The following is a 24377-nucleotide window of genomic DNA, read 5'->3' on the forward strand; positions in this document are numbered from 1 at the left end:
ATAATGAACAACATTATGAAACAGTGGCGTCTCTGTGGCTATAAAATACATAATATCTGCTGATTGTTTTGGACTCCAAATATTGTTAATATTGGTCATTAAGTGTATTTTATGTGTGGTAAGGTTAATTCACTCTCAAACTGAAAAGTATTTTTGGAGTAAAATATGAAAATGCTTAAAATCTGAAACAAAATCAGAAATAATTGATCATCTGCTTGAATATTATCCCTATAACTCTTTCTCTGAATGCTGCCTAAGCTGACGAGTATTTCCATCATTCCTTTGAGAAGTCCATTGTTTTTTCCAGCTGAAAAGATAGCTACTCAGATCAATGGCTGTCTCTGGTCAGAGAGCAGTTGCTGCACTATGTCACAAGAAGGAAGAAAGGAACTCTAGAAAATTAGATCTTTTATACAGAGGTTCCCTAATAACCTATTAAATATTCAAACTGCTGAATTCCTTAATACCTAGTGAATGAGAATCTTAGAGATCTCCTTTTCATGTTAAATGTAAGGTATGGCTAAAATTGTTAATTTGGGTTAAAACGAGGAAAATGTTAAGAGTATAAAGCATATTGTAAACGTAGATGAACATTTTTTAATGAATATATTATCTGTAAAGTTTCATTATTTTTTAAAAAATGAATTATATTTTACATTTATTAGTATGTTTTGCCCATTAACTTGTGCTTATAAAGCTGAAGCTTCCATAACTATATTTTGTCACTTCCAGATTAATATAAGAAATTTAAAATTAATTGATTACTTTAAAATCTGGACAAATTTAAAAGGTACATAAAAACTTAGATTGCTGCAGTTTATTGTAAATAGTTTGTAGTAGCAAGAATAATCTTGATAAATTATAGTTGTACAAAATATATGAAACCTGCTTTGTAAGATATACATATAATACTGTGTTTACAGGGAAATGTGCCACTTTAAAGCATGTATACAAGTGCCTTTAACTTTGAATAGTTGCAGTTGTTGAATTATTCTTTATTATCCATTATATTTGTGGATTTGTTCCTGCTTTGTTATTTATTATTATCTGGGCCTAAGCTTCAGTGGTTTGACCATATTTGTACTTAGCTTTGTTTGGTAGCTTGTACAATGTAAACCATGCTTTTTTAACTATATATTTTTATTTTAATAAATTAATCTTGCATATGAGCAGATGTTTTTTTATGCAGCATGTTAACCAAATCATTTTGGTGTCAGTCAATTAAATGTTACTTTTACTCTTTTATGTTATAACGCTGTTTAAAACCAATCTTCATTTTGTCTCTTATTTGAGATCTTTTTGTGCTTCAATTTATACATTTCCATATCTAAAAATTAATGTTCAATTGAGTTGAACAACTTAAATTTTGATGTTAATGATTTGTAATCTGTAGGGTTTTCCTCCCATATTATCTTCCCGAATAAAGCTATTCTGCCCAGCAAATCTGTTTTGGCATTACTCTTGCATGTCAATAGAAATATTAATCGCACGGCCCATTCCATCCTCTTATTCCCTTAACTCCTTTCCTGTTAACTTATACTCATGGAATACACAGCACTGGAAAAGCACTGCAATGCATGCCATTCATAATGTGCAATTTGACTAGCATGTACATGGGATTGAAAGATGCAACATGTGTCATGAATTTTATAATCTGCTGGCTGAACTACACTGCTCTGCTATTTGCTTTATTCAAATACCTTCTCACCCATAACTTACTCTTATTTGCCCATTAAATTCATTGAAGAGTGAAATCTCTTCATTTAAAGGATAGTGGATCATTATCCAAGTGAGCTGTGAAACTGGATCACTCAGATGTATAGATTTTTGGGTATACTGCAATGAAAATCAAGAGGTAAGGAATTGGTACAGAAAAATGATGCTGAGATGAAAACAGCTATGGTCTTACTGAATTGTGACGAGCTCACAAGGGTCCAAGTATTTTGTTCTTACGTAAACTTTGCTCTGCTACATTGGTTTTAAGGATCTTTGATATTTTAAAATGAATGAATAGATCAATCATATAAAATTATGTGGCGCAATTTTCTGACAAGAGCATCTTAATTTATATACTCTGCTGTGTCAGTTCTTATTGCTGAGAGATCATTGGCCTGGCATCCATGGTTGGATACAATTGACTTATCTCTTGGGGCTGGATTCAAACACTAATCCAGCAGCTGAGAAATCTAAATCTAAAATGGTTTGTTCAAGCGCAATGTATGTTTGGAAGCCTGCAACAGTAATTTGTTTTGTTAATAGGCATTACTTCCTTTATCATCAGCCAACCTTCATGCACACTTTCACAATATTATTATCCACAGCATTCTTTTTTCTTTTTGTACTAAGAATACTGCTACAGCCTCTGCTCAAGGAGTTAGAGCTTCAGATTGAGAGACTTACACAAATTCTTCTATGATCTTCCACAGGTGCAAGTCCTATGAGTCCTGTGTTCTCAAAATATTCCCCAGAAAGATTTCTTTGGATGACATGGTGGTCTATTTTTTGCAAGATTTCCATCTGCGGCTTATTTGAGAGTTTACAAAGAACCCCTATTAGTATCATGATATGCTGCTGCATTACATGATTACTTAATATACATTTCAAACTCCTAGACAGTTATCTCTTCAGTTCACCTAAAACAAACATTGGTCTAAGGTCTGGTGTAGAAGGGTAGATATCAACATCCCTGAACCACTTAAATTTGCAGTATAAGGGTAATTTTGCGTGGTAAAATTGTATTTAATGTTCTATGGCTGTATTTAATGCACTTCTTCACCATGTCAGTGCTGATGTTTTTGTCCAACTCCACTAATCCCATTTGCTGCATTAGGTCTGCATCTTTTTAGTCTTATCTGTTCAAGTACCTATCTTAGAATGATATAGCACAGTAACAGACCCTTCAGCCCATAATATCTGTGCCAATATTGATGTCAATTTTAACTAACCTCATGTGGTGAACATGTGCTTCCAACACCACCTCTAGCAGTAATACCAAGCACCTACCACTGAATGTGTATATATGTTTTTAAAAAATGATGCCTCACAAATCTTCTCCCCTCTAACCTTAAATCTTGGCTCTTTCCCAGTGTAGAGTGCCCTCCTGCTTCAAGTTATCCATCATTGTCCCTGTATCAGAAAAGACCAAGGTAACACGCTTGAACAACTGGCGTCCAGTCACACTCACCTCAATAATAAGCAAATGCTTTGAGAGGCTGATCAAGGACTACATCTGCAGCATGCTACCATCTAAAATGGACCCTCTACAATTTGCCAACTGATTGACCGTCAATGCAATAGCCACTGCTCTACACACCGTCCTTACATATCTGGAGAAGGATGCTTATGTGAGAATGCTGTTCTTGGACTACAGTTCAGCATTCAACACCATAATTCCATCCAGGCTCGCGATGCAATAGCCACTACTCTACACACCGTCCTTATGCATCTGGAGAAGGATGCTTATGTGAGAATGCTGTTCTTGGACTACAGTTCAGCATTCAACACCATAATTCCATCCAGGCTCAATAGGAAGCTCAGACACCTCGGTTTGACCCTGCCTTGTGCAGCTGGATCCTGGACTCGCTGTCAGACCGCCGGCAGATGGTAAGAGCGGCCTCCCTCACCTCTGACCCTCAACACAGGTGCCCCTTAGGGCTGTGTACTAAGTCTCCTTCTTTCCTCTCTGTATAACCATGACTGTGTCGCCACCTACAGCCCTAATCTGCTAATTAAATTTGCTGACAACACTAGACTGATTGGCCTAATCTCAAATAATACGTCGGCAAAAGCAGGATCGAAGAGTAATCTGATTTTCCAAAAGCTGGGTGAAGGAGAGCTTTGTAAGTGTTGCAGAAGGGAGTGTAACAGAGGTCAAGTATCTTATCTCCAGGAGTGCTCACCTGGATGTGATGACAAATGCTGGTGGCTATGCAAGAGAAAGGATGTGGTCGCACTGCAGAGAGTGCTTCATCAGCGACGCTTAAGTAAAGTCACTGGCAACGATGAAGGCAGCCTCTGGCTGTGCAGTCTCCAGCATTTTGATGGTCTCGTACAGTTCCTTGAGAGCCAGGTCAGTATCAGCCTGCAGCAGAATGTACACCGCTGTGATGATAACAGCCGTGAGCTCCCCAGGCAGCCAGTAGGGTCTGCACAGCAGTACCAGGTATTCCAGGTCTGGGGAACAAAAGGATTTAAGTGCACAAACACCTCCTTTGTTTTTGCAACATTGAGGAAGAAGTTGTTTTCTTGACACCACTGTGTTAGGTGATGACTTCTTTGCAGGCTGCCTCATTATTATTTGAGATTAGGCCAATCAGTCTAGTGTAGTCAGCAAATTTACTTAGCAGATTGGAGCTGTGGGTGGTGATACAGTCATAGGTATACAGAGAGTAAAGGAGGGGGCTTAGTACACAGCCCTGAGGGGCACCTGTGTTGAGGATCAGAGAGGCAGAGGTAAGGGAGCCCACTCTTACCATCTGCCGGCGATCTGACAGGAAGTCCAGGATCCAGTTACACAAGGCAGGATGAAGGCCGAGGTCTCTGAGCTTCTTCCCTGCACTCTCTGCAGTGCGACCACATCCTTTCTTTTGCATGGCCACTAGCACTGCACATAATAGTCCAAGTGCAATCTAAAACAGTGTGTTAAATTACAACATCCCAACAACCCTATCTAAGAAGGTAAGCAAACCATAAGCCGCCTTCACCATCCTAACTCTGTGTTGTTACTTTCAGGGAACTCTGATCCAGTAGTCCTACTATTAGCATCTTATACCGTATATATCCTATCCCAATTTGACTTTAAAAAATCCTTAACTTTGTACTTGCAATTCAATTCTAATTGGCTAACAAGTTTCTTACACTTGTTTGCACCTTGTAGGTTGAATGAATATTCAGTGTTGTACTTTAGAACTTCTATTTTTCTCGCAGGATCTACTCTTACTTTTTGTATTTTTCATGATATTTCTACTAACTTTTCATCTTTTGTGCAATTAATCGCAATATTACTTTGTTTAGTCTTGGAACCCAATTTAGAATCTTGCTTATAAACATTCTCTTTCAGAATCCATGAGGAACATTTGATTAAAGAACCAACATAATAACAGAAAATTCCTGAAAGGACGTTGTTCCATTGAGAAATGCTTTCAGGCCCAATTTGTTTGTAGGAACTAAGCTTTTGAAACACTGCACCAATGAAGATGACTAATGTGATCATATATCTTTTGAACTTTTACTGTCACTGCTCATACTTATGAAACATGGTTTCTCTATCTCTCACTGTAGCCCTTCACACATGGAAACCACAACAGACACAGAGCCTTCATCAGATCCACAGCATGAAGAATGGTTTGCAAGATATTTTACTTTCTAAAAGTAGCCAACCTCCTATGGATCTTAAACATGTTATTCTGCAGTAGGAGCATGAAGCTACACAAACCCATTTGCAACACATTTGAATATAGTTATTGTCATAAAGTATTCTGAAGAAAACAAGCATTTTAAGGAGTAAGGAGTTTTGTTTATTTTCCCAGGCTGTTTGAATTGCCATCCAAGATTTTAAAAATATTTAATGTTACCAGCAGCACAAGATTGTTTAAATATATTTTATCATTTTAATGAAATACTCCTAATTCCTTGCAATGCTCCCAAGTTGTAGGGCAGAACACATGGATGTGTGCCACAAAACTCTGGCTGACGAATTGCCTCATATAACTTCCCTTATAATTATCCCTTGCCAACTTTGGAAGAGAAAGAGAGAAAGGACTAGGTTCTGCTTGCTATCTCATCAAGTTACTCATATAATTTCATGTACAAATATGCAATATATTGGTATATAATGTAGATGTGAAATTAATTTGTATTTTACCTCAGGACGTCTCACTGTTTGGAAGTTTATATTGATCGCTAAATAAACTTATGTTCCTGTAACATGAGCTTTACTTGTTTTGTTCAGGACTGTGCTTAATTGCAGGATCTGTTCATGAGTCAGCTAACAGCACTGCTTGACATTAAGATTTAAGCTTATTCAACTTCTCTAAGGACAAATGTAATTCAGTACTCAACTTCAAAAAGAATTATGTAAATATAGAATTAAAGAAATTTAAATGCTATATTGTCAGAGGTGGGTAAGTGATCATTTGGGATCTGCAGGCTGAATAAAGAACATAAAAATAAATGCATGTTGTTTCCTTTTCATGTATGTTTAAATACAGCATGTAACTAGTTTGTGATCAATCCTGAAAACTAATGTATGAAAGAGGTTAAATGCCACCATTTTCTGGTTACCATTTCAGTAGAAATACTTTAAATCTGCTGGAAATCATCGTGCTCTACACAAAGAATATTAGAAGTTTGTACAACTGCTGAAACCTAAGCATAATTTTGAACTCTAGTGAGGACAGAAAGCAAATGAGCATAATATTGCTAACTGTACAAACATTATAGGAGTATAATTCTGCCTGGTAGATTACATATATTGTACAAAAATTATGTACAGAGCATAGACAGAAAAAATGGCACCACAATCTTGCAAGCCGGTAGTCTTCATTAAAAATCTGTGCCATCCTGCAAGTTCATTCTTTATAATTGAAGGTGCTCTGTGCCTGTTGTTTGGGAGACAAGTTGACAGTCCTTCATTTGCAGCAGCTTGAAACTATGCAGACATTAATGCCCCAATCAGTTAATTTATTCGGTGAATTTTCTTCTCAAGTTTCTCAAGTGTCATTTTGGTATTGGCAGTATAACATCATTAACTATCAGATTAAGCTGTCCTTTCCAGAAAAAAATGAATAATATGAATGAAAAATGATACCATTTAAGTTTTACTAATGTGTATGTGTCAAAAATAACTGGAGAGAGGCTATTATTTCATTTGTATGATAACAACAGGGAATTAGCAAACCTAGAAGAATAAACCTAAAGGAGAATTAAATGAAAATCATAATTATAGAACATCAAACATTACTTCACAGTACAGGTCCTTCAGCCCATGATGTTGTGTCAACCTTTTAACCTAGTCTAAGACCAATCTAACCCTTCCCTCTCACATAGCCATCCATTTTTCTAACATCCATGTGCCTATTTAAGAGTCTCGTAAATGTCCCTAATATATCTGCCTCTACCACTACCCTTGACAGCGCATTCTGTGTACCATCACTCTGTGTAAAATGCTTACTTCCGTTATCCTCCCCAAACTTTCAATGAATCATCTTGAAAATATGCCCCTCATATTAGCCATTTCTACACTGGGAATAAGTCTCTGGTTGTCCACTCGATCTATGTCTCTTATCATCTAACACACCTCTATCAAGTCACTTCTCACCCTACTATGCTCCAAAGAGAAAAGCCCTAGCTCATTCAACCAATTAAAGTGGATAAACAATGGAGCATCGATTACAATATAACTTCCAGATGCTTTTGTAGGTGATATGGTAAATTTAGTATTTTAAAAATTGTTGGATTTTGATCCTGCAAAACTGAATATGCCTATGGTTCTGTTCTCCGTTATGTATATTTTTATAGGGGTAGAATAATTATGGAACACGAATGAAAAAAATTTTAAAGTTTCTGGCTCGTTCTTGGATTATTGCTTGCAGAATTGACTTCATTTACTGTATATAATTCCTGTCTCTTATCCCTTATTTTAAGAAAGTCCTACAGTTTCCTTCAGTGTTTTCTCCTATAAACAATAAGAGTAAAATAACAAAACTCCATAATTCGAAGAAAAAATTGCAGTTATTTCCGTAATTGCAATATACACATTGGATTGTATGTTAATATTAATGTGTACTGGTATGAAAGGCATCCACACTTTTAGGCAAATAAACATGCTGAATGAGATCAATAAGACTCATTGCCCTCGTGAAATGGGGACACATCTTTTTCCCTTATTAGGAAGAGAGAGAGAGAGCCTGTGGTATGTTGAATATCGGGTGAATGAGTAATCTTTGGGGTACTGCAAGTCTGTGTCTTTATGGATGCTTTACTGCACGCTCGAGTGCTCGGTGGAGGGTGCAGATGCTGGTTTGCTGGTGGGGGGTGGTCGTCGCTTTGCTGCTGCTTATGCGTGGGAGGAGGGAGCTGGGGGGGTCTTTGGGGTTCTAACATTTAACTGTCATTCATTTTTGTGGATGTTTGAGAAGAAAAAGAATTTCAGGATATTTCTTGTATACATTTCTCTGACATTAAATGTACCTATTGAAACTATTATGATTCAATGGTGGAGCAGATTTGATGGGCCAAGTGGCCCAACTCTGCTCCTATATCTTATGGTTTTATGGTCTTTCCAGCCAATTTCCTTCCTTTGAAACTGAATATTTTCAAACAAACAGTATAAAAGGGGACTAGTATAGCATATTATCAATGTAGTGTGAGAAACTTTAATAAATCTTCAGACTACCTTCTTAATAAGATAGCCTGGTAACCTTGAAAAGCAGGACAAGTTACTATATGGATTCATTTTCTAACTGTTAATGTGTTAGTTACCATTGGTGCAAGCTTTAAACTTAAAAGACTGTATAACCCTAAGTGTTTATTGTCAAAATTAATGACAAAACATAAAGTTTGACTCAAGACCAGCTGCCTGATATTACAAATATGATCTATTAGTGCAGCAATGAAAAATCCATACTGCTTAAGCCAAGAATCAATTACAAATTAGAATTAGCTGTTGGTTTCTCATTTATGACTTCAGCAGTGGGTGTGTCAATGTGCTTTGTAAAGATTGCATTGCAGAAATCAAGAGTGCAATTAGTGTAATAGCAACTCTGCCCATTAAATAATCTCTATTCTCAAGAGATCATTGTTCCTTTGTAACATTCACCCATACTGTATTTTTGAATACAAGCAGCAAGAACAATAAATTGATGTTTTAAATCATAGACTCTCCCACTATTGGAAATATCCCCTCCATGTCCACACTATCTAGGCCTTTCAATATTTAGTAGATTTCAATAAGATCCCCCTTCATCTTCTAAATTCCAGTGAGTACAGGACCAGAGCCATCAAACACGCCTCATAAATTAACCCTTTCATTTCTGGGATCATTCTGGTAAACTTCCTCTGAACCCTCTCTAATGCCAGCACATCTTTTTTGAAATATGGGGTCCAAAACTGCTTATAATATTCCAAATGTGATCTGGCCAATGCCTTATAAAACCAGCATTACATCCTTGCTTTTATGTTCTAGTCCTCTTGAAATGAATGCTAACATTGCATTTGCCTTCCTTACTACCAATTCAGCCGACAAGTTAACTTGCAGGAAATCATGAACTAGGACTCCGAAGTCACTTTGCATCTCTCATTTCTGAATTCACTGCTTGTTTAGAAAATAGTCTGGTTTCATTCCACATATTACATCATGCACCACAACATGGTATTGTATATTGTTTTCTGCATTCTCTTATTTTCCCAGCTTTGTGATGTGCATTTAATGGGCTTATTCTGACACTATTCTATTCTTTGAAGATGGTTCTCACCATTATTTTCAAGCAGCTGTGTCCCATAGCTGCAAGTATAGTTTGACACTGATCATCATCTTTGTCTTCACAAGATCTGATTTTACCACTTTGCTCTTGCAGAGAGCCAATGCAAATTTCATTAGCTAAATGGTCTCTTTCCAAGTTCTTTGATACTATAAAAATCCTGTGGATAATGCTAATAAGAATGCTCACTGGTTGGGCATTAATATGAGGAACAAAGTTTAAAAGATAGAAGTTTATTTAGTGCCAAAAATAAATCTATATTGCAAACTGATAATTTTACCTTATGGATAGTTACAGTTGTATAAGACAGTGACAAAAACATATTTAAATAAAGTGCGTATCAACTTTATTTATACTTTGAAATTTGATGTACATCAGAGTCATTCATTTTTTGTTAGTGATGTATACAATAGGCCAGATGTTAAGTGATGAGACCTGCTTGATTATTATAGTTTCTGATCATTTATTTCTCATCTAATTAATTCATATCATTGCCAATGTCCTTCAAGAGTACCACAACCTTGTCATTGGGTTTGAAGGCTTGCGTGCCTCAATGACTCAGAGAGCTCTGTTGGCTGAAGTCAGGGCTTTATGCTTTGGCTCTTGGTAGGGTCACCCATGCCAAACCGGTCAAGGGTAGAGGCTAGACTAAAAGTGGTCCACTGATCCTCCAAGTTCTGGGGTTCAGCTCAGCTCAGGACACTGACTGGTCAGACAAAACTGTTGCAGTAGTATTCCTGGGTCTCCACTCAGGATTTGCATGACTGACAATAGTGAAAACCAAAAGGAAGCTACTGACATGATGAAGGAAGCCCTGAACACCGCCAGAGATGGAGGACCTTCATTGCTGCGCTAAACACCGGTGACGTAATGGGCAGTAAGTAAATATTGCCAATGTACATAATACAATATACTGATGTAAGTTTTGTCTTACAGTATTATTTTAAGATAATTTTTTAACATTTATTTTATGGAAGTGTATCTGAGTGATTTTAGAACAAAGAGGAAGAAATCATCAACCAAGCTGCCAAATCAACAAATGGAAAAAATGGGAAAATTGATAAGCAAAATGGCAGAAAAATTGTAAACTGCAGAAATAAATAGGATGATAATTGGATGATGCAGAGTACCATACAGTAAGCTTATTTTTAAACTTTTATTTAAACACTCCTCTTAATTATGAGAGATTGATATTTCAGTATTTCAAATACAAGTGATAAATATTTATGTAATATAAACATTTAAATTAATATAATTGTGTGTTAATTGAAATAAAGTTATCTGATCCATGATTACCTAGTATTTATGGCAGTCTAAAAGTTAAAACTGATGAGGTGCCTAATTAGTGTAGATGTAAGAAGGTTATTGAACTAAGATAACAATCACAGAACTAGGGACGATACAAAATTAATAAGCCTAAAGCAAGACTTTAGATTGCATGTTCATTTTTTTCCTTATTGAGTAACAGAATCAATTCCCAGAAAATGCAATTAATGGCTTAATTGTTCACTCTTTAAAATAGGTCTGGGTGCACAGAAAATTCAATACCTTATGAAAAATGATGGTGCCTGGATGCAATGACAATAGGACAATTTGTAAAGACAATGGCCTTGTTTGCCTAATGGATCAGTTATTCTGAATATTCTCAGTTTCTTATGTTATTGCTAGTGTGGTGGAATCAGGGAATCCAAGAAATCTGGTTACCCATGAAAGTTAATGCAAAAGAAATACACCTAGTGACCACTTCATTAAGTATACAGTAATTGGATAATTAAGGACACGACCCACCCAGCCAACACACTTTTCGTCCCTCTTCCCTCTGGGAGAAGGCTCAGGAGCTTGAAGACTCGTACGGCCAGATTTGGGAACAGCTTCTTTCCAACTGTGGTAAGACTGCTGAACGAATCCTGACCCGGATCTGGGCCGTACCCTCCAAATATCCAGACCTGCCTCTTGGTTTTTTTGCACTACCTTACTTTCCATGTTTCTATTTTCTATTTATGATTTATAATCTAAATGTTTAATATTTACTAGTTTTACTATTTTTAATATTTAATATTTGTAATCCAGGGAGTGGGAAGCGCAGAATCAAATATCGCTGTGATGATTGTACGTTCTAGTATCAATTGTTTGGCGACAATGAAGTATAAAGTATTGTGGACCTATAGTGGTCTGCTGCTGTAGCCCGTCCACTTCAAGGTTCAATGTATTGTGTGTTCAGGGATACTCTTCTGTACATCACTGTTGTAATGTGTGTATACTTGAGTTATTGTTGCCTTCCCATAAGCTTGTAAGCTGGCCATTCTCCTCTGACCTCTCCCAGTTGGCAGCGGTTATTTAAAAAGGGAGCTTTGAGAGTATTTGTCCATTGTATGTGGCGTATCAGCAGCATCAACAGAGCTCTACGAACTAAATAAAAGTACAGAAGGGATAAACAGACTGGCCATTGTCGGGGTGACCATGGCAAGAGTAGAAGCAAGAGGCTTTGGCTCAAAGGAGGTGTCGGCTCTGCGAAAAGTGTCTGTTGAGGTTTACTTTTTGTTTTATTTCCCCCTCTCTAATTACCATTTAAATGGCCGTGGTGTGCTCTTCGTGCCGGATGTTGGAGACCTGAGAGGCCCAGAGTCTCCCAGGGAACAACATATGTGTGAAGTGCATTCGGCTGCAGCTCCTTGAAGACTGTGTTAGGGATCTGGAGCAGCAACTGGATGACCTTTGGCTTGTACGGGACAGCGAGGATATAATTGATCAAAGTTACAGGGAAGTAGTCACCCCAAAGTTGCAGGAGACAAGTAGCTGGGTGACTGTCAGGATAAAAATGGAAATAGACAATTAGAGCAGAACACCCCTGTGACCATTCCCCTCAAAAACAAGTATATTGCTTTGGATACTTTTGTGGGGGGGGGTGGATTACCTCCCTGGAGAATGCCATGGCAACCGGGTTACAGGCACTGAGTATGGGTCCATGGTGCAGAGGGGAAAGAGAGAGAAGAATGGAGTGGTAGTGATAGGGGACTCGATAGTGAGGGGAACAGACAGGAGATTCTGTAGACATGAACGGGACACCCAGATGGTATGTTGGCTCCAAGGTGCCAGGGTCAGGGATGTTTCAGATTGTATCCACAATATTTTGGAGAGGGAGGGGAAGCAGCCAGATGTCTTGGTGCATATTAGTACCAATGACATAGGAAGGAAAAGCAATGAAGTCCTGAAAAGAGAATTTAGAGAACTAGATAGAAAACTGACAAGCAGGACCTCCCGGGTAGTAATTTCTGGATTGGTATTTGTGCCACGCGCCAGTGAGGATAGAAACAGGATGATTTGGCAGATAAATGTGTGGCTGAGAAGCTGGTGCAGGGCGCAGGGCTTCACGTTCTTGGATAATTGCGATCTCTTCTGGGGGAGGTATGACATGTTCAAAAGTGATGGGTTGCATCTGAACACGAGGGGGGGGTACTATTCTGGTGGGCAGGTTTGTTAGAGCTGTTGGGGAGGGTTTAAACTAACTTGGCAGGAAGGTGGGAACCAGCGTGAAGGGTCTCAGTAAAGGATGGATAGTATAAAGTAAGGATAGTGTGCAGTCAGATTGTCAGGAAGGGCAGGCAGGTGATGGGACTTAGTTGCAGCCAATAGGCTGAGTATCAAAACATTAGGGATGCTGAATCAGAAAGGATAGCAATTACGGTACTCAAGATGTTGTATCTAAATCCACGTAGTATAAGAAATAAGGTGGATGATCTTGTTGCAATATTTCAGATTGCCAGGTGTGATGTTGTGGCCATCACTGAATTGTGGCTGAAGGATGGTTGTAGTTGGGAGCTCAATGTCCAAGGCTACACGTTGTATCAGAGGGATAGGAAGGTAGAGGGTGCGGTGGCTCTACTGGAAAAGAATGGCATCGAATCAGTAGAAAGATGTGACATAGGATCAGATGATATTGAATCCTTGTGGGTTGAATTAAGAAACTGCAAAGATAAAAGGATGTTGATGGCAGTTATGTACAGGCCTCCCAACAGCAGCTGAGAGTTGGACCACAGAATACAACAGGAAATAGAAAAGGTGTGTCAAAAGGGCAATGTTATGATAGTCATGGGAGATTTTAACATGCAGGTCGATTGGGAAAATCAGGTTGGTAATGGATCTCAAGAGAGTGAGTTTGTTCAATGCCTACAAGATGTCTTTTTAGAGCAGTTTGTCATTGAGCCCACTAGGGGATCAGCTATACTGGATTGGATGTTATGTAATGAACCTGAGGTGATTAGGGAGCTTAAAGTAAAAGAACCCTTAGGAACCAGTGATCACAATAGGATTGAGTTCAACTTGAAATTTGATAGGGAGAAAGAAAAGTCTGATGTAGCAGTATTTCAGTGAAGTAAGAGAAATTACAGTGGTATGAGAGATTAGTTGGCCAAAGTAAATTGGAAGGAGCTGCTGCTGGCAGGGATGTCAGCAGAGCAGCAATGGTGTGCGTTTCTGGGGAAAATAAGGAAGGTGCAGGACATATGTATTCCAAAAATGAAGAAATACTCAAATGGTAAAATAGTACTAATGTGGCTGACAAAGAAAGTCAAAGCTATTGTGAAAGCAAAAGAAAGTATACAACAAAGCAAACGTTGGTGGGAAGATAGAGGATTGGGAAGTTTTTAAAAACCTACAGAAAGCAACTAAAAAAATCATTAAAAAGGAAAAGATGAAATAATGAAAGCAAGCTAGCAAATAATATCAAAGTGGATAGTAAAAGGTTTTTCAAGTACTTTATGTTAAAAATAAAAGAGAAATGAGGACCTCTAGAAAATGAGGTGGGAGAAATAATAACAGGGACAAGGAGATGGCTGCTGATCTAAATGGGTATTTTGCATCAGTCTTCATTGTGGAAGACATTAGCAGTATGCCTGATGTTGTAGTGTGTGAAGGAAGAGAAGTGGGTGCAGTTACTATTACAAGAGAAAAGGTGCTCAAAAAGCTGAAAGACCTAAAGGTACACAAGTCACCCGGACCGGATGAACTGCACCCTAGGGTTCTGAAAGGGGTAGCATTAGAGATTGTGGTGGCATTAGAAATAATCTTTCAAAGATCATTGGACTCTGGCATGGTGCCAGAGTTGCAAGGAAAATTGCAAACGTTACTCCACTCTTTAAGAAGAGAGAAAGGCAGCAGAAAGGAAATTACAGGCCAGCTAGCCTGACCTCAGTGGTTGGGAAGATGTTAGAGTCAATTGTTAATGTACAAAATCATCGTGGTTTCCTTCAGGGAAAATTCTGCATGACAAACCTGTTGGAATTCTTTGAAGAGATTACAAGTAGCATAGATAAAAGGATACAGTGGATGTTGTATATTTGGACTTTCAGGAACGCCTTTTACAAGGTGCCACACATGAGGCTGCTGACCAAGTTAAGAGCCCATGGAATTACAGGAAAGTTACAGCATTGGCTGATTGGTAGGAGGCAGTGAGTGGAAATAAAAGGATCCCTTTCTGGTTGGCTGCCAGTGACTAGTGGTGTTCCGTAGGGGTCGGTGCTGCGACCGCTTCTTTTTTATGCTGTATATCAATGATTTAGATGATGGAATAGATGGCTTTGTTGCCAAGTTTGCAGATAATACAAAGGTTGATGAAGGGGCAGGTAGTGTTGATGAAACAGGTAGGATTCAGAAGGACTCAGACAGATTAGGAGAATGGGCAAGAAAGTGGCAGATGAATTACAATCTTGGAAAATGCATGGTCATGCACACATAAATGTGTGGTCTATTTTCTAAACAGGGAGAAAATACAGGGATCTGAGATGCAGAGGGACTTAGGAGTCCTTGTGCAGAACAACCTGAAGGTTAACTTGCAAGTTGAGTTGGTGGGAAGGAAGACAAATGCCATGTTAGCATTCATTTCAAGAAGTCTAGAATACAAGAACAAGGATGTGATGCTGAGGCTTTATAAGGCACTGGTGAAGCCTCACCTTGAGTATTGTGAACAGTTTTGGGCCCCTCAGCTTAGAAAAGGTGTGCTGGCATTGGAGAAGGTCCAGGAATGAAAGGGTTATCATATGAGTAATGTTTGATGGCTCTGGGTCTGTACTCGTTGGAATTCAGAAGGATGAGGGGGGACCGCATTGAAACCTTTCAAATGTTGAAAGGCCTAGACAGAGTAGATGTGGAAAGGGTCTTTCCCATGGTGGGAGATTCTAGGACAAGAGGACGCAGCCTCATGATCGAGGGGCGCACTTTCAAAACAGAGATGCAGAGAAATTTCTTTAGCCAAAGGGTGGTGAATAGTGGAATTTGTTGCTGCATGTAGCTGTGGAGACCAGGTCATTGGGAGTATTTAAGGCAGAGATTGATAGGTTCTTGATTGGACATGGCATCAAAGGTTACGCGGAGACGGCTGAAAACTGGAGTGAAGGAGGATATAGAAAAAAAAGGATCAGCCATGATTGAATGGCGGAGCAGACTTGATGGGCCAGATGGCCTAATCCTGCTCCTATGTCTTATGGTCTAATAACACAGCGTTTTACCCACAGAACTGCCACTCACTAGATGTTCTTTTTTTTTAGTTTCTCGGCCCATTCTTATTAAATTCTAGAAACTGTTGTGCGTGAAAATCCCAGGAGATCAGTAGTTTCTGAAATAATCAAACCATCCCTATGCACAATGCGTAGAGGGCTATGCGCTAGGGAAATTCTTGGCAGTTTCTGGCATAGGTTACATGGTCGGCACAACATTGTGGGCCAAAGAGTCTGTAATGTGCTGTAATTTTCTATGTTCTATGTTTATCCTGTTTGGCACCAACAATCTCATTCCACAGTCAAAGTTACTCTGATCACATTTCTTCCCCATTCTGATGATTGACCTGAACAACAACTGAGCTCTTCACCATTCCTCCATTCTTTTATGCATTGAATTGCTGCACATAATTGGCTCAATAGATATTTTCAGTAATGAGCAGGTGTACTTATTAAAATGGCAATTGAGCATATCTCTCTGATACTGACATCAGATCATCTGATCCACATATAATTAACCATTATAAGCAGGCTATGGCCATACCAGTCGAAATAACACTTAAACAGTTGGTGCTATCTTTCACGTTAGCACATTAGATTTTGACCTGTGCTCACATTAGACAATTCTGAATAGAGCTACATGCTGGAATATATTGCTATGGTTGTATTATTATATGCCACCTAGCCAAATAATTTGAAAACTCCTATAATGGTTTTATTTGAGTAGGCACTACATTTTAATGCAGTAAATGAAGAAGTTCTCAGAAGAGCCCAAGCAGTTCGATCACTCATACCAACAATAAGAGAAAAACAACTCAGATTCCTAGGACATATCATGTGGAAAGATGAACTAGAAAAACACATACTCTCTGGAAAGATTGAGGGGAGCAAACCTAGAGGAAGACCTCGGCTTATGTACATCAAAAGCATGGCCAGGTGGCCACACATCGAGGAACTGGAAGTTATCCAAAAAACAAAGGATAGATCTATATGGAAAACCATGGTCACCAAAGTCCGCATGGGATATGGTATCTAGACAGACAGACAGATATCAGCTGTACTTGTTCACAATTAAATAATTCCTGAAAGTCCAGCATTTGTAATTGTAAAACATCAGGAAATAAAATCAAAGTCAAAATCATTGTCATACACTAAGTAAGTCTTGCTAGTACATCATGCTAAATAAATTTTACAACTATGCTATATTGCTTGCTATGATGGTGCCGTAAGCATGACCACACTTGTGGACTGCCCCCAGCACATCCTCGGTGATTTAAATAACTTATTTGAATTGACACAAATGACACATTTCACTGTATGTTTTGACGTCTCGATGTATATGTGACAAATAAAGGTGATTTTATAGCAATTTTCTAATTGCAGCAGCATCACAGGCTCATAGGAAATACAGATTGTTCTATGATGCTGTGTAGAAGCAGCATGACAGGGGTGAGCGGATGGGTGCCTAGGTTTGAGCACAGGTCCTCAGTCTCCAATATTCTACAACATCTAGTTTTGGGTGCTCTAGAGTAGGTAACATGCAAGCAAAAGAATGCAAAGATCTTCCCTTTGCAACCTCCTGCTACCTTGGAGAGTGTAGGTCACTGGGGAATAGCGTAATGGATTGGAAGACGATTGTAGTGGATGGAGAATTATCCCACAATGAAGAGGGCTGGGCAGAGAAAGACTTTTCTGTGGGATAAAGATCAGCGTGGGAATGCTCAGGTGATGATGAGAAGGTGTTGGATTGGACTGTATAATTGTTATTTTCCTTGTAGTTTAACTTTCTTATTTGTATTTTTATATAATTACTTATGTACATTATATAATTATTTAATTATATACATTATGCACATTATATAATTTATATAATTACATAATTGTTCAGTGTATTCTTTGGTGGTTGTAATTGCCTTTGTAACTTTCTGGAAATGTCTCAGTAATGGGTACTTGATTAGGGGCTATCTTATTGGTTTTTTTAAGCAATAGAGTTTGAATGGAACGTGGGTGCCATCACTAGTCTGGTATATGGGGACCAAACCACATTGGGTCACTCCCTTTTGTCTCTGCTCTTTCCCCTGCCACTAGGTTCTGTTTTTTTTTTGCTCTTTCTCTCTTTCCTTTTCCCTCGTTTTGTTCTTGTAGCACTTAATAAAAATCATCATAAGCGCTAATTTTTATGCCTAATTCTTGACTTCTGAAGAACCTTGGGTCTCAAAAACAGCAGGATCCAACAATGGGAATCAGAGCGAGACTCGGAGATGATCAGCAGCACAGACTGAACACATCAGCATGGAGGAGTGAGACTAAGAGTGATGAGAAGTTACAGAAAAAAAAACACATCTCGAGAAAGATTAGCATTTTGGACTGTCCAGCAATAACCAACAGAATGGGCTCTATAAATAACAGCAAAGCTGGTCTCTGTCCTCTGGTTAAAGCCGATTCCAGACTGTAAAATTTACAAGCCTGCTACCCCTTGTTAGGAATAAATGCAGTTACTAAACAGATTCTGAGAGCACGTGAACCAGCCTGATTGTCTCAAAGGGCACCAAATACCTAACCATAGCATATTGTTTCATAGAATTTCTAAAGTTAAGTCCTTACCAAGGTGAAAAATGCTAAGGGTGCACTGTTCTGTTCCATTGCTTTCAACAGCAGGTTAATTAGAAAGATCCAAGCCCCCACTATCCTTTGTTGCCATAGTGATCTGCATTGGTTCATAAAGATGAATCTTTATGAATTTTTATTATGCAAATAGTTCAAGAGTCTTACTTACTGTCAATATTAACTATATCTACCCAATCATCTGGAATGGTGTCTTAAACTAATTCTTAACTAGGCAGGATAATCAAAGTTGTACAAATATTAGCCATAATTTTAAGCAGTATTTCTGTTTGTTGAGTGACAGTGCAATCAAAGGTTTATTATGATTATGGGACTATAGACAAGTTGGTCTCATCTGCCATCTGCAGCCCATCAAGGGGAAAAGATTAATTCTATGACATCCATTAGGGCTGCTGATTTCGAACGTTACTGCTTGAAGATGAACCATTAGCGCCCTCCTGTGGCTCATCAAGCTAAATCCAAACTATATTCAGTGAACCTTCAATATAGGGGATTATTGGTTTAGAAACTATTGGGTTTGGCCTCTGACTCACCAGGTACTGATTCCTGCACACTATGTTCTCTTTATATCATCATCATTATGTGCTGTATCGTGTGATAGAACATAGAAATCTACAGCACATCACAGGCCCTTCGGCCCACAATGTTGTGCCGACCATGTAACCTACTCTAGCAGCTGCCTAGAATTTCCCTACCACATAACCCTCTATTTTTCTAAGCTCCATGTACCTAAGAGTCTCTTAAAGACCCTATTGTCCCTACGATGTAGGCAATCATGGACCCATGACTATGATTGTTCTTGGCAAATTTTTCTACAGCAGTGATTTGGAATTGTCTTCTTCTGGGCAGTGTCTTTACAAGATGGGTGATGCATAGCCATTATCATTACTCTTCAGAGATTGTTTGCCTGGCATCAGTGGTTGCATAACCACGACTTATGATATGCACCTGCGGCTCATTCGACCATTCGCCACCTGCTCCCGTGGCTTCACGCGACCCTACTAAGCAGGTGATACACGGTGCTCAAGGGTGACCTGCAGACTAGCAGAGGGAAGGAGTGCCTCACATCCTTTGGTAGAGACGTATCTCCACTCCACCACCTTTATAAAGTTCAAGTTGTTCCAGATTAATGGATTTATCATAATGAGAAAGATGAGCAACAATCTGACAGCAATTACAACATTGTGCAGTTTTATGACTCATTGGAAACAATCTTCTGGCTACCGACCTGTGCTGTTAAGACAAGAATTGATGCCAAATCACTTAGAATATCAATGAAGAGTTTGGCAGAGGTGAGTTTTAAAGTCAAAGTAAGTCAAGGAACAAAAAGCTGCAACTTTCTGCAGAATGATCCTGCCAGTCTGAGTAGTTGCAAATTAGATTAAGCGTCAATAGAGCCTGAAAGGAAACAAATCTGAAAATGCTGGAATCTAAACAAAATCACAAACACTAGAAGTAGGTAGTGAGGTAGGCAGTGTCTGTGGAATGAGAAGCCATTTGATAGTTCAAGGTCACAGAGTGATACAGCACGGAAACAGACCGTTCAGCCCATCTAGTCGATGTCAGCCACAACCACCCTGCTAGTCCCAGTTGCCTGTGATCAGCCCATAATCCTCCAAAGTTCCCCCCCCCCATATGACTATCCAAATGCCTCTTAAGTATTGGAATTGTATCTGCTTCAATCACTTCCTCCATCAGCTCATTCCAGGTACTCTCTACCACTCATGTTTCTTTCAAATCTGTACCCTCTAGCTTTGGACTCCCCAACCCTAGGCGAAAGACTCTGGCCATCCACCTTATCCATACCACTCATGATTTTATAAAGTTCTATGAAATCTCCCATCACTCTCCTGCATTCCAGAGAATAAAGCTTCAGTGTGGTTAACATCTCCCTATATCTCAGGCCCTCTAGTCCAGATAGCATCCCTATAAATCTCTTCTGCACCTTCTCCAGCTTGACAATGTCTTTCCTACAACAGATGGCCAAAACTGTACACAATACTCCTAAGTGCAGCTTTATCAACAACTTGTATAATTCCAATATATTGCCCCTACTCCAAGATTTGATGCCTTGAATGATGAATTCCAACATGCTGAATGCCCTCTTCACCACCCTATCTACTTGCCCAGCCACTTTTAGGAAACTATGCCCTTGAAATCTTGGGCTCCCTTGGTCCCTTCTGAGGCTTTATAAGACATTGGTCAAACTGCTCTTGGAACATTGTGAGCAGTTTTGTGCACCTTATCCGGGAAATGATGTGCTGCCTTTGGAGAGGATTCAGGGGAGGGTCATGAGAATAATCCTGGGAAGGAAAGGGTTAACATACGAGGAGTGTTTGGTGGTTCTGGGCCTGTACTTGCCAGGGCTTTAGGGGAATGGGGGGGGGGGGGGGGGCGAGATTTCATTAAAAACTATCAAATGTTGAAGGGCCCAGAAAGGTGTGGAGAGGATGTTTCCAAAACCTCAGAATATAAGGACGTCTGATGTCAAAATGCCATTTATTGACTATAGCTCAGCGTTTAACACCATCATTCCCACAGTCCCGATCGATAAAGCTACAGAGCTTGGACCCCTGTACCTCCCTCTGCAAATGGATCTTCAACTTCCTAACCAGAAGACCACAATCTGTGCGGATTGGTAATAATATCTCCTCCTCGCTGACAATCAACACTGGCGCACCTCAGGAACGTGTGCTTAGCCCTCTGCTCTGCTCTCTTTACCATGCAGCTAGGCACAGCTCAAAAGGAGGGGCATGTAGGAGGGAAGGGTTAGATTGGTCTTGGAATATAGTAAAAGGTTGGTACATCATTTTGGGCCAGCGAGCCTGTACTGTGCAATAATGTTCTATGTTCTAATGGGAATCGGAGGGAAGCCTCCAGAGTTTGGAATCAACCCTAGCACAGAGGAAGGTGATTCTGGTGGTTGGTGGTCAATGATCTCAGCCACGGGGCATCTCTGCAGGAATTCCTCATGGTAGTGTTGTTGGCCTGGCCATCAACAGCTGCTACATCAATGACCTTAATTCAATCGCAGGATCAGAAGTAACAATGTCCTCTAATGACTGATCATTCACAAGGATGCAGCCCACAGTCAAATGCAGCAAAACCTAGACAATATTGAAACCCAGGCTGAAACATTCAAAGTTCGAAGTAAATTTTATTATCAAAGTCACCATATGAAACCCTGAGATTCATTTTCTTGTGGGTGTATTCAGCAAATCTATAGAATAGTAACTACAATAGGATCAGTGATAGATCAACCAGAGTGCAGAAGACAACAAACTGTGCAAATGCAGATATAAATAGATAGCAATAAATAAAGGGAACACGAGATATTAAGATAAAGAGTCCTGAAAGTGAGATCATTGGTTGTAGGAACCTTTCAATGCTGGGTCAAATGAGTGTAGATATCCCCTTTTATTCAAGAGCCTTATGGTTGAGGGACAGTAACTCTCTTTGAACCTGGTGGTGCGAGTCCTGTGAGTGTTGTATCTTCTACCTGACGGCAGCAGCAAGAAAACAGCATGATCTGCGTGGTGGGGAATCTCTGAAGATGGCTGCTGTTTTCTTATGACAGTGTTTTATGTAGATGTGCCCAATGGTTGGGAAGGTTTTACCCATGAGGTACTGGGCCAAACCAGATACCTTTTGTAGGATTTTCCATTCAATGGCATTGGTGTTTCCATACCGGGCTGTGAAACAGCCAGCCAATATACTCTCCACTGCACATCAATGGAAGTTTGTCAGAGTTTCGCACCACACCAGTGCCAGGTAATGACAACAACCAGCCAGGGAACATCCATTTCTCTGACATTCAATAGCATCACCCTCACTGAGCCCCCCACTATCAATATCCTGGGGCACTCTCGATGGAAACTGAACTGGAGTATCTACATACATAATGTGGCTATATGAGCATGTCAAACATTAGAAATCCCACAGCAAGTCACTCACTTCCTAATTCACCAAAGGCTGTTCCATCGTCTTCAAATATTGAGTCATGAGTGTGATGAAACACTCAACTTGCCTGGATGAGTGCAATTTCAGCAGCACACAGGAAGTCCGACACCATAGAGACAGAAGAGCCAATTTTATAGGCTCCCCATCTATAACCATTCTCTTACTCCATCACCAATGCAAAAAAGGCAACAGTTTGTACAGTCTATGGGGTACACTGCAGAAACTCCTCAGACTGCCCCTTCCTGACCCTCAGCCTCTATCGGATTGAAGGACAAGGGCAGCAAAAGCATGACGCCACGGCCACTACCTGGAAGTTGCCATCCAAGCTACACCCCATCCTGGTTTGGAAATACACTCAGAGGCCACTTCATCAGGTGCCTCCTGTACCTCACAAAATGGCTACTCAGTGTATGTTCATGGTCTTCTGTTACTGCAGCCCATCCACTTCAAGGTTCGATGAGTTGTGCATTCAGCGAAGCTCTTCTGCATGCCACTCTTGTATCATGTGGTTATTTGAGTTACTGTCACCTTCGTGGCAGCTTGAGCCAGTCTGGCCATTCTCATCTGACCTCTCTCATTAACAAAACATTTTTACCCACAGAACTGCTTACTGAATGTTTTTTTTTTGTCTTTCATATCATTTTCTGTTATTCATGAAAATCCCAGGAAGTCAGTAGTTTCTGAGGTACTCAAACCACCCTGTCAGGCGCCAACAATCATTCCACGAAGTAACTTAGATCACATTACTTCCTCATTCTGGTGTTTATTCTGAACAACTGAACCTCTTGACCATGGTTGCGTGCTTTTATGCATTAAGCTGCTGCCACATCATTACCTGATCACATATAGTACTGTGCAAAAGTGTTAGGTACATAAATGTAGCTCGGTGCCTAATCTTTTGTACACTACTGAGTCTGTCAGCATGGAACAGAGGGCGAGTTTGCAAATATGGCAGGAGCAAAGGGTGTTTGGAATGATGAGGGTGAAGCACCAATCAGGTGGGTGTAGGACAGGTGGCAGAGGAGGAGTGCGAGGATGTAGACACACCCAGCTCAGAGGCACCAGGCAAGGTCATTAGATTCCAAACAAATGGTTTATTGATCAGTACAGAATGTCTCTCTGGTTCTTCCCTCGCCCTTCCCCTTTCCCCAACCATGATTCCCCTCACTCTGCCCTCTTCCTGTTCTCAGTCCACAACAGAGACCCATATCAGAATCAGATTTATCATCGCTCACACGTGTCATTGTTTTTATTTGCAGCAGCAATATAGTGCAACATATAAAATAACTACAGTACTGTCTTAGTCATCTTAGTTATAGATACACATATATGTGTGTGTGCCTAAGCCTGTGGCACAGTATTGTATCTGCATTAACAAACATGTGTATCTAATGAAGTGGCTACTGAGTATACAGCTTTATCATCATTCCTTCACAGTTGATGGCTCAATTACTGCTCAGAACTGAGTTTCTGGTGATCTTGTCTTTTGATTGCTTCACTTCCTCATCTGACCACGAACCTACCTCAACATCACGGGAGATAAATTTTCTTTTAATAGAGTCTCAGGAAAATAATATCAAAAACACCAGAAAAATGGAATGTTACAAAAAGATGAAAGACTTCAGCATTGCAGTTTTATTATCTACCCATCAATATCATGCAGTGAAAATATTAACTTCATGAAATATCAATATTTTAGGACATGGTGCTTCGAAACCTTTTGATCTTCTTTCACTTAAAAGTGTGGTGAGACACAATTGTGAGAACAGATTGAGAATCAGAAGCAGGTTTATTTTCACTGACGTAAGTTGTGGAATTTGTT

General features: G+C 39.6%; 1 protein-coding gene across 12 annotated transcripts in view; it reads left to right on the top strand.

Moving 5' to 3' along the window:
• Nucleotides 1–6337, top strand: part of fam184ab (family with sequence similarity 184 member Ab) — a 179956-nt gene extending 173619 nt beyond the window's left edge. For 2 of the 12 annotated variants that reach the window (XM_072251592.1, XM_072251593.1), the window contains exons 18-19: nucleotides 3087–3146; nucleotides 5281–6337. In XM_072251592.1, the coding sequence (XP_072107693.1) occupies nucleotides 3087–3146; nucleotides 5281–5368 (148 nt within the window). In that variant the 3' untranslated portion in view covers nucleotides 5369–6337. The remainder of the gene's footprint in view (nucleotides 1–3086; nucleotides 3147–5280) is intronic. The other 10 variants (XM_072251591.1, XM_072251598.1, XM_072251595.1 and 7 more) reach the window with 7 other exon arrangements.
• The last annotated feature ends 18040 nt before the right edge of the window (nucleotides 6338–24377 follow it).

Source organism: Mobula birostris, chromosome 2, assembly GCF_030028105.1.
Source record: "Mobula birostris isolate sMobBir1 chromosome 2, sMobBir1.hap1, whole genome shotgun sequence".
Classification (NCBI taxonomy): domain Eukaryota; kingdom Metazoa; phylum Chordata; class Chondrichthyes; order Myliobatiformes; family Myliobatidae; genus Mobula; species Mobula birostris.